General features: G+C 42.1%; 1 protein-coding gene across 2 annotated transcripts in view; it reads left to right on the forward strand.

The window, feature by feature from the left end:
• The window catches only part of RNF43 (ring finger protein 43), a gene marked incomplete at its 5' end in the record, with an annotated part of 98,222 nt that extends 81,551 nt beyond the window's left edge, over positions 1 to 16,671 (forward strand). Inside the window, 8 exons of one of the 2 annotated variants that reach the window (XM_082245078.1) lie at positions 53 to 127; positions 4,130 to 4,261; positions 4,377 to 4,478; positions 5,337 to 5,507; positions 5,890 to 5,992; positions 7,520 to 8,596; positions 12,127 to 12,364; positions 16,373 to 16,671. In XM_082245078.1, coding sequence (XP_082101204.1) covers positions 53 to 127; positions 4,130 to 4,261; positions 4,377 to 4,478; positions 5,337 to 5,507; positions 5,890 to 5,992; positions 7,520 to 8,596; positions 12,127 to 12,173 — 1,707 coding nt within the window. In that variant the 3' untranslated portion in view covers positions 12,174 to 12,364; positions 16,373 to 16,671. The remainder of the gene's footprint in view (positions 1 to 52; positions 128 to 4,129; positions 4,262 to 4,376; positions 4,479 to 5,336; positions 5,508 to 5,889; positions 5,993 to 7,519; positions 8,597 to 12,126; positions 12,365 to 16,372) is intronic. The other variant, XM_082245079.1, reaches the window with a different exon arrangement.
• Between the last annotated feature and the right edge of the window lie 1,095 nt (positions 16,672 to 17,766).

Raw genomic sequence — 17,766 nt, forward strand, 5'->3', positions numbered from 1 at the left:
TCTCTTTCTTGTGTGCCTCCTTCATATTAGGTTCTTTTTTCTCTTGTTTTAGGTTCGCCTTGCGGGGGAGAGAGGATCTCGTGCAATACTGTTTGATATTAGTGATGATGAGGGAGCTGCAGACCAGGTATAATTAGCATTGTTATCTGTACGCGATCTTGTTTCATTCCTTTGTATTTGTAAGTTTTACTTCAGTTATAATTTGTACTAGTTTACCCATCGCTTTTTACTATACTTGTGTGCAACATTACCTTAACTCTAAAGCCTCTTTCTCATGGGCAGCAGTAAAAATAGGCAGTTGAGGTTTCACCTCCCACCTAAAGCCCTACAAGCCTAAGCTGCAGCAAATTCAATGTAGCCTGTCAAGTCGACCATTCAAATCAATAGGGTCACTCCGCAAGCTAAGCATTTGGTCGAAGCCCATTAGTCCCATTGAAAACTGCCATTTATCAAAAAAAAGCAGGCATTCATGAGGTGGCAGGATCGTCTCCTGAACACCAGACAGCAGCTGTTTAACTGCACGCTGAAAGGAATCCACTGCAAAATGCTTTTCAGAGATTGGACAAGCGATAGGGTAGTAATACACAGCTTGATTGCTCTTTCAGGCCATGGGCTGAATGAGAGAAAATCAGTTGATTTTTCCCTTCCATGGTAAAGCGTGCATAAAGGAACTACCACTGCTGTCTTTTTTCAGACAGCTGCAGCACCTGTGGCTACCTCCATACATACAGTGGCGCTTCCAAACTGTGGCTGCATCTGATAGAATACAGTCACTGTTAAGCCAATTTGTTTTCCATTTGGCTTAGCTGTTTTTTAAATCGACTTGTCAAGCCAAGTAGTGCTTGCAGGGCTACCCAAGTGCTTTGGATTTCAATTCTTGCTTAATTGTTTGAAATATGTGGTGTCTATGACCAGCTTAAATGTAGAAAAGGCAAAAGTTACTGCTACAGCTTAATAAATTTGAATACCGCAGGGGTTTTTTTTTCTGTTGCAGACCCTGACCAAAGAGGCGCATTGCAAGTTTAAAGTGGTTGTAAAGCCACTATATTATGATGATACAATCCCCTTTGTTAAATAAGGACATGTGACCCACTGCATGTGTTCTATAAAAATAAAAAATGCAGATTTCTACCAAATTTCCGAGTGCCTCCCGGCACGCACGTGACTGCCTGCCCCTCTCCTAGCCTGGGCTGACAGTATTAGCGGGTGAGGCAGAGAATTACCACTGACAGCAGCTGGGAGGAGAGCAGGAGTGCGGTGACCAGTCACGTCTGAAATCAGGTAGAAATCTGAATTTTTTTATTTTGTTTTTAAAACGCATGCAGCCGGGCACGTGTCCTTATTTAAAAGAGGGGAATGTATCTTCATAATATAGTTTAGTTAGCAGCAGGAGGGGGCGGGCACTGTCATGAGCTGACAGGCAGGTAGGGGGGAATGGAGGAGAGCTGCGTATGATGGAGGCATGTAAACTGACAGTGTCAGGGCTCAGCAGCCATGATAAACTGTGGTCAGTTTACAGGAGGGAGGACAGAACCAGGCTGGATCAGCCAGTATTTTAGGTTATACAAACGCAGCACAAGCACTGAATGACATGCTTTAAGAGTAACAAACCTAAACCTGGAGATGTGGTTTTGGTTGATTGCCAGACTTTGCAAAGGCCTTTTGACACCGTTCCCCACAAACGCTTACTTTACAAACTAAGAAAGGTAGGTATGGACCATAGGCTGAGTACCTGGATAGAGAACTGGCTCCAGGGGAGAGTCCAGAGGGTGGTGATAAATGGGGAGTACTCGGATTGGGTGGGTGTGGAAAGTGGGGTCCCCCAAGGTTCTGTCCTGGGGCCAATCCTGTTTAATTTATTCATAAATGATCTAGAGGAGGGGATATCTAGTACAATCTCAGTATTTGCGGATGATACTAAACTAAGCATGCCAATATCTTCTATGCACGATGTGGAAACCTTACAAGCGTATCTGAACATAATAATGGGGTGGGCAACTACATGGCAGATGAGGTTTAATGTTGAAAAATGTAAAGTAATGCACTTGGGTGCCAGAAACACGAAAGCAAGCTACTCACTGGGGGGGGGGGGGGACCTCTGTGTGAGTCTAGGATGGAAAAGGACCAGGGGTCCTAGTGGACAACAGGCTTGGCAGTGGCATGCAATGCCAAGCTGCTGCAAGCAAAGCCAACAGAATACTAGCATCTATAAAAAAGAGGATTCACTCCAGAAATAAAGAAATTATTCTCCCACTCTAAAAGACTCTGGTCTGGCCACATCTGGAGTATGCTGTCCAGTTCTGGGCACCGGTCCTCATGAAGGATGTGCTGGAACTGGAGAGTCCAGAGAAGGGCAACAAAAATAATTAGGGTAATGGAGAACATCAGCTGAGGAAAGACTACAAGCACTGAACTTATTCTCTCTGGAGAAGAGACGATTGAGGGGGGATATGATATCAATGTACAAATACTGTACTGGCGACCCGAGCATAAGGAACAAACTTTTCAGAGAAAGGGAATACAATAAGACAAGCGGCCACTCACTAAAACTAGAGGAAAAACGGTTTAACCTTAAAATACCTAAGGGGTTCTTCACTGTCAGAGCAGTAAGGATGTGGAATTCTCTTCCACAAGCAGTGGTATCAGCAGGGAGCATCGATAGTTTCAAAAAACTATTAGATGGGCACTTTAAAGACCACAACATACAGGGGTATACAATGTACGGTTGAAAGCAAACAGACACATCATAGGTTGAACTGGATGGACTGATGTCTTTTTTTCAACCTCACAAACTATGTAACTAATTGTGCCAGTGTGTATGCAGGGTTCTGTAGTAGTAGTAGTAGTAGTAGTAGTAGTGTGTGTGTGTGTGTGTGTGTGTGTGTGTGTGTAAGGAGGTGGTTGTAAGGGCACTACAGATGGTCTGTGGAGGCATTGCCTCTCTAATGCCCTCCTCTGGCTCGGCTGTAGAAACAGTTTTTTGTCCTAGCTGTTCTAAGAAAAACCTATGTGTGTGTGTGTATGTATATATGTGTGTGTATATATCTCAAAAGAGTGAGTACATCCCTCACATTTTTGTATTTATTTTATTATATTTTTCATGTGATGACACTTTGCTACAATGTAAAGTAGTGAGTATACAGCTTGTATAACAGTGTAAATTTGCTGTCCCCTCAAAATAACTGAACACACAGCCATTGTCTAAACCAGTAGGGGTGTACTCGCTTTTGTTGCCAGCGGTTTAGACATTAATGGCTGTGTTGAGTTATTTTGAGGGGACAGCAAATTTACACTGTTATACAAGCTGTACACTCACTGTGTGTGTGTGTGTATGTATATATGTGTGTGTGTATGTATATATGTGTATGTGTGTATAAATATTACACGCAGAGTTATAACTGCTGTTATTTATTTATTTTTAACACGCACAAACACTATAATTATTGTATCAGCGTATGTATTAAATTCAACAAGAAAAACGGTAATGTTTTTCTCATGGAATAGTCATTTAACTGCTGTTATTTCTTCATGAATCGTTAGAAGCCTTAGGGCTCTTTCACACGGCCGCTCCGTATGTCCGCAAATCATCCTATTTTTTTGCGGTTGATTTGCGGACATAATGTAAGTCAATGGCATTGCGGATGTCAGCGGAATACCATCCGCTGACATCCGATTTTCTTCCTTTCAGTTCTGTTCCGTTTTTTGGAACGGAACAGAACCCTATTTTTCCTCCGTTCAAAAAAACGGAAAGGAAGGAAAATCGGATGTCAGCAGTGTCATCCGCTGACATCCGCAATGCCCATAAACTTACATTATGTCCTCATCCGCAAACGGATGGGATGATATGCGGGCATACGGAGCGGATGACACAAATTTCGTCCGCTCCGTGAAGAAAAAAAAAAAAAGTCCCGCAGCGGACAAAAACAGCTGAGCTGCCGTCTGAAAGAGCCCTTATTTTTATTTGTTAATTGACTGCTGTCCATGCTGTTCCACACTAAAAAATATTAGTGAGCTGAAAAAAGCATCCTAAGTGGGGTATATTAAAAATCTGGAATCCCCCACGCCACCCACCCTATGTTTTCTATGAGCAAGATGTTTAGAAATGTTACCTTTTTTGTTTTACTTTTAGTTGCAGCAACCAGCTGGATTAAGTCAGCCTGTGGTGCTATTACGGGGCCATGATGCTGAACGGTTGATGAACCTTGTGCACAACAACACAGAGGCACTGGTGGTGATTGAAGTTCCGGAGCAGCCCAAGTGGGTGAGGCAGAGTTTTTAATTCTACTTGGGATGAGGGGGGAGGTTGATGGAGCCAAATGTTTGATTAGAAGATGCTTCCTTCATGATGTTAGTAAAGTCTATTTCTCTTTTCGCAGCCTGACCATGACATCTGGATTCTGGTCACAGTGGTGGGCACAGTCTCAGTCATTGTCTTATACTCGGTCATCCGGCTTCGCTGCAAGCAGACCTCATCACAGGTAAAGCCATACACTGCATTTAGGGAAAACATGGAACTGGCCATTGCTCACCTCTTCTTCTGAAATGAGAAATGTTTCCTGGCTGTCAGGCTGACCCCTTTGACGCAGAGAAAATAAGTAAATAAGAATTTGCGACTTTCCTGATATGCATACTTGTTCTGGGTCAGTGACTTGGGATGCATTGAAGCCATTGAGTTAGAACAGCAAGGTTAATTGTGGTAGTCCCCTAATTTGTATACGTTTGATTCCCACACAAACATTTTCTAGCCCAATTATCCTAAAAGATGTCTTTAGCTGCCAATATGTAAACAGAATACAAAATGTTTTAAATTGTAAAGGGTTACATTTTTTTTAATCACCTTACAGCAGGGCTTTAATGTGTACAAATTTTGCATTGCTGTTAATCACTGACCAATTTTTGAATGTCTCCATTAATAATGGCATTTTACTGATACTTAGGGCTGGTTCACACTATAATGTGTTGTATTGTAAGCTATGCGTTTTCGCTTGCTCCATACCCCAATGCGTGCCAAGCATTACTTTTATGTTTTGAAAAATAGCCTGGCCAAAATGGCACTTGTCAGCCTCTTTCCTTTCTTGTGCCCCAACTTTGAACACTTATTTAGCAATAAAATTTAAACTCAAAACTGCCCAAAAAGTGCTAATTGGCAATTTTTAAAGACACAAATTTTCAAAGGGAAACGTTTTTTGATGGTGTACAGAAAATAAACCTGTCCCTAACTTCTATATAAAAGAATTTAAGTATTAGCAACTGTAAACAAGAAGGTAGTGGAACATGATGTATTGGGGTAGAGGAGTACAGAATGCCTAGTAAATGTACTTTGCTTTTCCTTCCAGGACTCATTACAACAGCAGACTTCGTTGGCCATAAGCCGACTTAGTACCAGAAAATATCAGCCTCGAAAGTCGAGAGATTGGCGTGCAAATGGTGGCAGAGTGGAAACTGCAAGCACCAGCAGTTCTGTGCCAGTGTGTGCTGTATGCCTAGAGGAATTCTCAGACGGACAGGTAACTAACTGACCAATATAGTTTGTTTGTGAATTCACTAACATCCCCGCTTTCCTAATTGGGAAACACATCATGGACTGACAGCTACCATCTTCAATGAAATAGTTCCCTCTGCAGCTGGTGGATGGTTGGTGTTTTGCCCAGGGTCATATATAGGCACCTTGCCAAATAGCTTGCAGTAGCTTAGATGTGTTTTTTCCACAGTTGCCTTTAACCTCACGGGTATCCCAAATAAAATCCTGTTGTGTAAAATGTTTTTTCCATTTTTTCTTTAATGTAAAGTTGCTAATGTGCCATGAATATCTATGTATAATATTGAACACCATTCTTTTAGCAGAATGTTCCCTACTTTTTGGTCTAATACTGTTTTTATTCTCTCTAGGACTTGAGGGTATTGCCTTGCTGCCATGAGTATCACCTGGAGTGTGTTGATCCATGGCTGAGGCAGAACCATACCTGCCCCCTATGTATGTTTGACATCTTAGGTAAGCAAACTCCCATCTTCTAATCTCAGTGCAAAAAGTGGATATGAGAGTGTATATTTTTGTTCTTTTTTATATATTGGTGTAAATATTGAGTCAATATTTCACAAATACCTGTTGATCCTGCCAGTTTCAGTATTTTATCTGTTGCACTCCCTCTGGGGCCTGTTTTAATGTGACCATCAGCTCTCCGTTTTGCAGGACAGTGGTCTCCTTGTGCTTTTACCCAATCTGCTGCAGCCAATGCCCATGCTTTGACCATTTAGCAGCTGAGACAGACACTTGCTGCAAAAGTGCAAATGTAACTTACCCTTCTGATGGAAGGCTGATCTGCTGGCAGGACCAACTGGTAATAAAACTACAGTGTGCATTCTGGTAAAACAAACACTGTTCTAATCAAAGTATGGTAAAAAGAAAAAGGTTCTTTAACTTTTAATTTGTCTAACCCATGTCTGGAGAGTTCAAAAGGTATAGTAATTAGATGGTGTTTTTTTAATAAAGAAACAGGTCAGTCCCCCAACAGTTCTTTTATTCTGTGAACTCATTCTCACGTGTACACTGCTTTCATACAGGTTTAGCATATTTAATAAAGAAGAACTGCCAGGGTATTATTAGCATAACCTAACCTCTGATTTGACCTTGAGACACCACAGCCCTAACAAAAAATAAAAACTCTTCACTTCTAAATTTGCCAGCAAAAAGTTTTCAGTGTAGAACATTGTGCATATAAGTGCATGAACAATAGAGTATCTGCTATAATTTTCTAGCCTGACCAGTTAAGACTCTACTGACCTTAAGATATGTGTACAGTGCTGATGGGTCCATTTATACCAGTAAAAATGTCAATTATCTGATGAGACATGCCTCTGGAATTTTACAGATCCATCTTGGTAATATTTTGTGAGGACTATTGGGTTTTATCTAACCATGAAGGCTTGGAATTTGTGTGTAAATCTAGAAACCTACGTGTTTAAAGTCACATATTGGCTCCAAGAGATTAAAATATCGACTTGGTTTTTAATGCATTAACATATTTGCATGCTCTATTTTTATTAAATTGAAGTTTATTTTTGATTAGATAAATAGGGATTTTATATATATATATATATATATATATATATATATATATATATATATATGATGGTATCAACAATGCAACCCATTTGCTCCTAACCAGGCAGGTTTTGAAAGGAGAAGTGTGGGAATGGAAAAAAAAACATCCATAATCACTTCTTTGGCTGAAAAATCGATGTGTTGCTGCAACTGTCCCTTGCAAACTCTTAAAACCAAGAACTGTGCAATCACATAAACGCTGATCACTCAGTCCACTCTGAGTAGAGATCTATGACTGGCACTCACCGCTTTCTGTCCCTCCAGCACTCACTGGAGCATCAGGCTGGATGGGGATGGGAGGGCTGGATCAGAGGAGTATTTTACAACATCAATAAATTGTATGTTTGAATATGGAAGGCTCTATTTATGTTAGAAGAATGTATTTCTCATGTTGTGTTTTTTTTTCGTTTTTACCAGCAGAAGTGAACACCCCTTCACGTCCAGCACAATCCCGTCCTCCTGCACAGCCACAATTTTGGAGACCTTACCCTGGTGCTGCTCATTTGCAGTATCCTCTACAGCCCCACTCTACATCCTTAGTATATCCTCCAATGAATAATAGGATATTTGTGTCCCACACACCCTATTTTCTTGGCACTGGACAGCCCTGGGATGCAGCAGCGCCCCGCCATCATCGATGGGCACCAGAGGGCCCCAGAGAAGTGATCATCCCCCCTCACTCTCAGGTGTCCAGTGGATATTTACCAGATGACCCAGGCAGTGACAGCAGCTCAGGTCCATTTAATGGTGGGTCTTCCAGTGAGAACTGTACAGATGTCAGTCTACGTTGCCTACAAGGTTCCTCTTCCTCCTCTTCTTGCCACAGCTCCCAGAGCAACCCAGGGGATTCTCCCCCTCCAGCACTTGCCTCTATTCTTCTACCTCAGAATGATCTCCCAGGATTCAACACTGTTGTGCCAACACAGAATTCTTATGCTAGTCATGTTCATTATCACCAACATCGACATCACCACTACAGACGTCACCACCCTAATGTGTCCCACCCCCACAGAACCAAAAGGAGGCCTCGGCCCTCTAGAGGGGAGGTCAGGACAGACTTAGGGGGTCAGAGGGAACACAGGACATCTAATAGTGGAGAATCTAGATCTCTTCTAACACGTAAAGAACCAAGGACACTATCATCTAGGCATTGCCCTGATCCAAGGACTAATCGGGAGACTATCAGGCAAAGCCAGTCCTCACCACTGTCTCCTTCACAAACACATGAGCCACATGAACCTGAACCCTCAACTTCTTTAAGGAACCACCGAGCTGAACATTTAAGTAGAAGTCACCGGAAGAAAAGATCCTCTGCATCAGTGCAACCTCCACCCTACAGTGCCCGCCATTTCTGCACTAATCTTTGTGTTCAGCACTGTGAAAGAACTCAGCCCATGCGGGTGGAGGGTGGCAGACTTGTACATGCTAGACTAAACACACACAGAGAAAACACAGCAATGATGCACTTGTATCACCCACCTCATCATGACCATGGTAAGTAACTTAAACTATTTTTGCATTTTGGAGAGAGCGGAGAAAAATTAAAATTTTCATTAAGCTTTATCTCGGTCAGTGATGATATTGTGTTGATTTTCCCTCACTTGCTGTCCCAGTTAGGACCTGTAAAAAAAAAAAAAAATTTTGTCCCCTGAAAACATTGTCAGAAGTTCTAGCCCTTTCTTATGCTAAAAATTTACTTTTGCTCATCTGTGTTGAAGAGATTTCCCATCAGTTCCTGTTCTGACAGGAAGAGAGAATACATCTTCCCACCAGGAATACAAATGGCAATATAACCCAGTAGAGGCTGTAACCCGTTCCTGTGTTAAGGTTTTGACTGAAGTTGTCTTCAGGTTGTGGAGATGTTACTGTTTCATACACCAAATATCTTTGTGTATATGTAGTCTATCCCAATATATTATACATCTTTTTTGCTCGATAGCTGGGTCCTGAATTTTCTAGCACATTTGGATATGTATATTTTATAGAATTTAATTTGGAAGAACAAGATCAATCCAGGAATCCTTCCCAATGCAGCATTTATGTAAAGAACGCATACTATAAGTTAAACATGTATGACTTTCTATAATCCTCTTTTATTTTCTAAGCCTGCGTGCCTCTGTCTATGCGTTTTCTAAAAAAACTACAGTGAATACCTTATTTCAGTGTGCTGCTTTGCGCTCATGTGACTGGCTGGCTCTCTACTCTCCCCGTCTGACAGCTGCAGGGGACAGGGCCGAGATTCCCCTGGTGACGTCACTTGGGAGAAAGAGAGGGGTGAGAGCAAGCCGGCCAGTCACATGATCGCAAAGCAGCACACTGAAATAAGATATTCACAGTAGTTTTTTTTTTTTTATAAAACAGACAGGCTCCCAGGCTTAGAAAGCAAAGAGGATTACATAACATATGAAGTTATTTCAGATACAGTGGTGGTGGGGGGGGGGGGGGGGGCTGACACGGAGCTTGACTGGCAGGGAGGGGGGCGGGGGGAGGAGGACACAGGAAAGCAGGGCTGCGGATGATGGACATCATGTACACTGACCACGGTGTCTGGGCTCAGCAGCCGTGATACACTGTGGTCAGTGTACAGAGGGGAGGGTAGAAACTGGCAGGATCAGCCAGGTTTTTAAGGTGATAGAAGGGGCCAAATTACACAGCACAAGCACTGTGCTGTATAACATGCTTTAAGGGAATCAATTTTTTTTTTTCTTTTTTTTTTTAGGGTAACGCTTGAAGATCATTATTTGAACTAGTTGTGCTTCTTGATTTGCTTCCAGGTTGCTCTTAGTGTTTACCAATCAGTTGTGTTTTTTTTTTCACATTTGAGTGGAAAATAAAAAAATATCAGGTGTCATTCTCTAGATATTTGTCTGACACCGATACTCAGAAAAGACATAATACTTTAGTCCAGCCTTTCTCTACCTTTTTACCATGTAGAACCCCTTGAAATAATTTTTATACACTTTACATCTTGAGCTTATAATACATTAGCCACAACGCCCTGTGATATTAGTGTCTTAGTGTTGGGGTGGAAAAATGGCACCCCCCCCCAATCCCCTTTGCAGATGTCGGCCCTACAGCCGAGGTTTCCATCGGCTACCGGGTGCTGCCATTGCCGGTGAGGGAGCCTGGCAGTGAAGCCTTGCGGCTTCATGGGCGGGTCCCTGATGTGCATGCGGATTTGCTTGGCGGCGGGGGAAGGAGGGGGGCCAAACTTCCAAGGGACAGCGCCGCGGTGCCGTCTCCCAGAAGTGGGAAAAGGTACCTGTCAAAAACAGGTACCTGTTCCCCCCTGAAAGATGCCAAATGTGGCACCGGAGGGGGGGAGGAAGCAAATGAGCAGAAGTTCCACTTGTGGAGCTCCGCTTTAAAGGATTACTAAACCCAATAACCAAAAAAGTAATATATTGAGGCTTTCCAGTCCCTATATGTTTCAGCAGCTACAGAAAATCCCTAGATCTAAATCTTGCCAGAAAATGTAGTGTCCCTGTCACTTTTATCTTCCCTTCACTACTAATCTCCCCACCTACTTTGTAATGGAGATGAACAAAGGCAGACATTTTTGTAGTGCATGCTGTATGGCAACCATGGTTCCCCCTCGTAGATACAGTGGAGGAGTAAGCATAGCCACCCAGGGGCAGGAAGTGTGTTGTTTGCAGATTATTGGGTAGAAAAAAAAGAAATGACAACAAATGCATCCATTTTGTTTAAGAACTGCTAAACTGCTTTGCTTTAAGAATTCAGGCTGATGCCCCATCGCAGTGCTAACTGATCCAAATTATGTCCTAGCTTGTTCTACACACAGATGAACCCATATTCCTGTCAAGATGCCTCTTTTTCACAGATTTCAAGCAATAAAATAATTTACATGGCAGTTGGAGTTAGGAGGGTGGACATTTAGCTGTAGAAGCCAGAGCCTTCAGACAGAGTGGTGGAAGAAGAGTGTGCAGGAGCCTGGCATTGATCCATTGATCACGGTGCAAGGTTTGTAGGCTACTGTGAATAAAAATAATAAATGCACGTTTTTATTCCTGAAAAAATATGTGCATTCATTATTTTTTTAAAGATGGGCCTAACCTTTAAAGGGGTTGTAAAAGTTGAAGGTTTTCCCCCGCAGCCCCCTCTTTAAATACATACCTGATCCGGATCCAGCGATGTGCGCAAGAGCGGCTGCTCTGTTTGGTCTCTGCACCCTCATTGGCTGCTAATCGCAGCCAATGAGTCAATAAAGGGGAGAGTGGGGGGCATGGCTGAGCCCTGTTCTGGGTATCTTATGGACACAGAGAGCGGGCCTCGGCAGCGAGCGAGCACCAGTGCCCCCATAGCAAGCGGCTTGCTATGGGAGCCCTTGGAGAAGAGGAGGATCGGGGTGCTCCTTGCAAAACTATTATACAGAGCAGGTAAGTATAAGAAGTTTGAAGTGCAAGGGCTGCCTGATTGTACATAAATTAGATAGTTTAGGTACATCTTCATATTACAATTTTGGTAGATTGAAGTTGATTGTACAGAAATTGTATGGTCAGATTGTAACTGAAAATAAGAAAGTGACATTGAAAATGAAATCTGTATGCAATAAATCCTTTTATTCAAGTATGTGCAGAGCCTATAAAATATGCTACATACAGTATAGCAAGTCAGGACAACCTATAATTACACCCCACCTGTCATCTGCGTACATGGAAGCAGTGATTTTGCTGACCAAACTAATATTTATGTGACTACAGCCCATCCATTAAGCAGGATCGGTTTGATATCACTGCTTCCTGGTGAATTGATAGGTTTAAACTGACAATTGTCATTTTGTTGCTTCCATTTATCTAACATAGCCAGCAAGAGCATTAACTATACCTGCACACTCTCTATTGCTATACAGATGTACATTTTTTTTTTTTTTAAGAATTGATAATGTTAGGTTTAGTCTCCCTCGGGTATAATAATGGGGGTGCATAGCTTTGTACATATGTTATTCCATTGAATTGCTTCTCATTTATTGTACATTCTAACTTTCCCCTCCTCCTCTCCTATAGGTGCCGATACTGAAGGGATTGAAGCTGTTTGTGAACATGCAGTGTAAGATCCGGCAGTACGTTCATGTTTGGCATGACCCAATAGTACAGACTGCAGTGGTGGGGGATGCAGAGTCCCTAGCACTTGCCTTCTAATCCAAGCTTCCAGATCCTCCCTCAGCCATTAAGGTCATTTTCCACCCTTTTCATCTCCGCAGAGTCTGTGCAGCTGCTGAATTAGTCCACAACATCTGTGCATGTGAGTCTACACTTCCGGCTTCTGAGCCCTGCTGAAAAATGTCCAGATCATGTAGTCAATTCTCCAAGCATATTAGTTACATGCCACGTTGCTGTGCCAAGGGTTTAGTGGCTCGGAAAATCAGGGGAGGGGCAGATTAACCAGGCAAATCTGCCTTATTTAAAAATAAAAACAAAGGGAGTAAACTAGTGGTGTGATTCACAAGGCTTTGCGTGCGGTAAATTGTGTGGTGGGACGCTTTGATGAAATGGAAATAAGGCTGATTTGGACGCCTTTGGAGTAACAGATGCTGCTCTCCAGACCGATGTGAATGGGCTAAGCATTTTCTCAGGCAGTGTGTGACTGTCCAGCTGTTGATCTGCAGGCTACACCTGTGAATGACTCGCGTAGAATTTCTAGATGTTTTAGGCTGGTTCGGCCATTAAACTTTGGTTAAAGAGGCTCTGTCAGGAGGAACGGGGTAAACTCATGTACACACATACGTGCAACAGCCTCATGGCCAAATCTTGGGCTGTTCTGACAGACAAAGCTTTGACACATTTCCACACTTTAAGTTGGTTTTGGTTCTTGCACATTACTGTTGGCTTATATTGGGCAGCCTCACTGAACAGTAGGAATATGCAGGAGGTAGAAAAGGCAAGCTTTGTCATCATCGGGAAGTGTTGAAGCTTTGCCTGTCAGAACAGATCAAGATCAGCCATGAACGGAAGGCTTTGAAGGCTGCTGCAGGTATGTGCCTGTTCCTTGGTGTGCTTGGTTTTTTTTTTTACCTACTTCAGTTTTTTTTTTTTCCCTGGCAGAGTCTCTAAAATAATCCCTGATATTGATTAGTAGTAATGACCTATGATACCTGGGGACTGGCAATGGCACAGCCAGTATACAGAATTGGTTTAATAGATTTGACAATATGAAAACCTGAAATTGGGGCAGTCAAGCAGTTGGCGGCACCACTGGGGTGCATTTGATTCCTAAAGGCCACCAAAAACTACCTACTTTGGCTACCCCATTGTAAAGTCTTACTCTTCCTTCTGCACTTAACATTGTAAAAAAAAAAAGTTGAACAGTGAGAGAGACTGCCTTGGGATATCAGACTAATTTTAGATGCAGAGATTTTACAACCAAAGTTTCCAACTTTGCCTATTTGTGACTTCTTCCAGAAAACTATTTTTGTAAGGCAGTTTCGTAGTCTGACCTCTTTGCTGCTGCTTCGTGTGTTAATGGTAGCCATTACCTTTATTGATAAATCTTTCTGACAGCAACTGCAGAGCCACATGACAAGCAAGATCAGGAGTTGAGCCCGCAGACCTTTGCACTAGACATAAAGTCACCAGGCCAGTCTATCTCATAGTATAGCAGTACACACTGACACTTTTAAAAGGTCCTTTGTTTTACCCCCCCACACCACACACACACACACACACTAAAAAAAATTAAAAAGTCAGCAGCTACAAATACTTTTCTAAAGACCCACCATTCCAGGGATCCTCCAGCACTGTCCTCACCAGAGCCAATTTTTCAATGGGCTTTAGGTCCAGGCTCTGGCATCTTAACTAAGGGAAACCGGGTACGTGTGTGAACCTCCACTTAGATTGCCTAGGTGAATCCAAACGGAAGTAGGAGTTGCTACCTGTCATAAGGCACCCGCTTCCCCTCCAATAAAAATAAATGTCAGTTGTTAAAGGGGGGTGGGTGGAATAGGCAAACAAGCAGAACTTCCCCTTTTGAGTAAAGTCCTGCTTTAAATCCCAGTGATCCCCATTTTGTTTGGTTCTGATCTCATTTACATGGAGTAAATAATAGTTAAGCATATTCAAACATGGACAGCAATGTCACACTTTTCTTACAAATGCCAGGAAATACATGGAGCACTTAAGCACCAGGAGCGTTCTCCTCTATGGAATCTATCCAGTTCCCTCCAATGCCTACTATGGCACCCCATAGATTGTTTTATTTTCTTTCCTTGCACCACTGGTGGAAGGAAAAATGACTCGGTTCCCCCATCAACATATTAGTCCATGTTGATGGGGGAATGCCTCCGGCAGCGCCTTTGTGTTCTGCCAGCGAGGAGCCATCCCGGCCAGCAGAAAACAAGGATTTCTGCTAGCGGCTATATCCACTGGCTGTAATCATGTTTGAAAAATACATTAGTTGGATTTTCCCAAGTCGATTGATGGATGTACTCGGGTACAATCAGCCTACCTTTACATACAGTGGATCTAAAAAGTCTACACACCCCTAATAAAATGTCAGGTTTCTGTGATGTAAAAAAAAAAGAAGAAATTAATATAAATATCAGAACTTTTTCCACCTTTTAATGTGACCTATAAACTGTACAACTCAAGATGAAAAGCAAACTGAAATCTTTTAGGGGGGAGGGGGGTAAAAATACAAAACTAAAATAATATGGTTGCATAAGTGTGCACACCCTCTTATAGCTGGGTATGTAGCTGTGTTCCAAATTAAGCGATCGCATGCAAACTCATGTTACACAGGAGTCAGTACACACCTGCCATAATTTAAAGTGCCTCTGATTAAACTCCAAAATAAAGTTCAGCTTTTCTAGTAGGTCTTTCCTGACATTTTCTTAGTCACATCCTACAGCAAAAGCCATGGTCTGCAGAGAGCTTCCAAAGCATCAGAGGGATCTCATTATTAAAAGGTATCAGTCGGGTGAAGGGTACAAAAGAATTTCCAAGGCATTAGATATACTATTGAACACAGTGAAGACAGTCATCATCAAGTAGAGAAAACATGACACAACAGTGACATTTCCAAGAACTGGAAGTCCCTACAAAATTGATGAAAAGACGAGAAGAAAACTGGTCAGGGAGGCTGCCAAGAGGCCTACAGCAACATTAAAAGAGCTGCCGGAATATCTGGCAAGTCCTAGCTGTGTGGTATATGTGACAAAAATCTCCCGTATTCTTCATATGTCTGGGCTATGGGGGTAGAGTGGCAAGACGGAAGCCTTTTCTTAGGAAAAACATCTAAGCCTGGCTAAATTTTGCAAAAACACATCTGAAGTCTCCCAAAAGAATGTGGGAAAATATGTTATGGTCTGGTGAAACCAAGGTTGAACTTTTTGGCCATAATTCCAAAAGTTATGTTTAGCACAAAAACAACACTGCACATCACCAAAAGTACACCATACCCACAGTGAAGCATGGTGGTGGCAGCATCATGCTTTGAAGTTGTTTTTCTTCAGCTGGAATGGGGGCTTTAGTCAAGATAGAAGGAATTATAAACCGTTCCAAATGCCAGTCATTATTGGCACAAAACCTTCAGGCTTCTGCTATAAAGCTGAACATGAAGAGGAACTTCATCTTTCAGCATGACAATGACCCAAAGCATACATCCAAATAAACAAAGGAATGGCTTCACCAGAAGATTTTGGTATGGTCCAACCAGAGCCCAGACCTGAATCAGATTGAAAATCTGAGGGGTGATCTGAAGAGGGCTGTGCACAGGAGATGCCCTCGCAATCTTAAAGATTTGGAGTGTTTTTGCAAAGAAGAGTGGGCAAATATTGCCAAGTTAAGATGTGCCATGCTGATAGACTCATAACCAAAAAGACTGAGGTGCTAAAGGTGCTTCAACAAAGTACAGGTATTAGTTTAAAGGTGTTCACACTTATGCAACCAGATCACATTACAGTTGGAAAAAGTTGTGAAATGATTTATCTTTGTCATTTTTTTTTTTTTTTTACATCACAGAAACCTGACATTTTAACAGGGGCATGTAGGCTTTCTATATCCACTGAAGATCAAATCTTGCCCAGTTCCTGCTGAATTGGCCGAATTTCGGTCCTTATGTATGATAAACTAAGTGCATTCCTCACTATGGGGAACAATGGACTAAGATATAAAATGTAAAGTGAAGCCATGAAAACTTTTTTGCCCAAATCTGATTGCAGATGTTTTTTGTCCTACACCTCCCTGTTGTCTATATTGTCAGTGCTAATGCTGATCCTTCTTGTACTGTAGGTTAATTTTCTTTTCTTTGTTTTAGAATTTTCCTGTGATATGACTGAAAGCTCCTTACATCTATACAATATCCAATAAAATGCAAAAGAGTGCCTGGGGAGCTCTCCACCTAAAGCAGTGCCATTCACAGGATCAGTGACCTGCAAGCACTTCTCTGCAGCTTCTCTAAAGGAGACCATCAGAATGAGAGTATGTAAAAGAAAGACCTGACCACTACTGGTCAGTGAATGTATGGCTTGATGCACACAGCACAGCCTTGTTGATCTTCAGAGCATACCATTCATACTACTTGCCAAGACTAAAGCATTCCTCGACCAACAATTCCAGAAAATGCAGCTGTACAGACAAATCATCAGTCGTTTTTATTCACGGTATATTGTCAGTCCAATGTATACTGTGCACTACACGGCTCACTGGAATCACTTCTTATTTGCACTTATCAAATCACCTTTAATACTGTGGACTCTGTGCCAGATTTGGCCTTATGCCCCGAGTTCAATGGGGTAAAACATTTACTTTGAAATGGCGGCTATCATTTTTTTAAAAGTTTTACAAAAAGACTCATATATATATATCACCGGTACCTAAGTGGTAATTTTACCATACGTGACTTCTCAGGTACTGCCAATACAAACCAAGCTCACATCTAAAGACTTAGTGGTCTTTGCTTTTTGTATGTCTCAACCTGAAAAGGAAGATTGTAAGTTCTTGTGCCTTTTCAATGCCATGTACAGAATTGTATAATAAGATATGCTTTGTATATGTGTAAAAGTATTATATTTATAAGAAAACTGTGGTTCATTGAAGAACTAATGAAGCTAATTTTCCTATGGATTTGTGTCGTCCTAGTCTTTCTTTGGGGTGTGTCATTTCCCTTTTAAATGAGCAGTGAAAATCTTGTTCAACAAACTGGGGTGTAATAAGAAACCTAAAAGAAACACAAGCCTATTATTACATCTGCTCTGGTTCTTTTGTGTGCACAGGTCAGCTTCAGAGAGAAAAAAATATATATTCTCATGAGATAAATATAGAGACTACTGAAAATGCTAATTGCCTGGCTGTCATACCAAAGGATGGCCAGCCAACTAGAAGCTTTATCAGGCAATCACAGCCACATTTGTTCATTCAGGGCAAGGTGACAGGATCCCTTACTAGTCAACCCTCCCCCAACCACATACATTTAGCTTCCTTGGGGTCCCCACTATTCTGTCCTTCCACCAGAGCTGCAAGTCTAGCCCTGTGTAGGGTCAAGGGAGTGCAATGAAAGTGAGCATTCACTTGACCATACACTATTGGATTCCTCCATTCATGCTTCACAGCACAAATAGATGATTCTCATGCTGCATCTACTGTATTCTGCCGGCCAGCTCCAGGGGCTTTCAGAATACCTGAACTGCAGCAGCATCTTATTGAATGCAG

Source organism: Pelophylax lessonae (genome assembly GCF_965119305.1).
Source record: "Pelophylax lessonae genome assembly, chromosome: 2".
NCBI classification, from domain to species: Eukaryota; Metazoa; Chordata; class Amphibia; order Anura; family Ranidae; genus Pelophylax; species Pelophylax lessonae.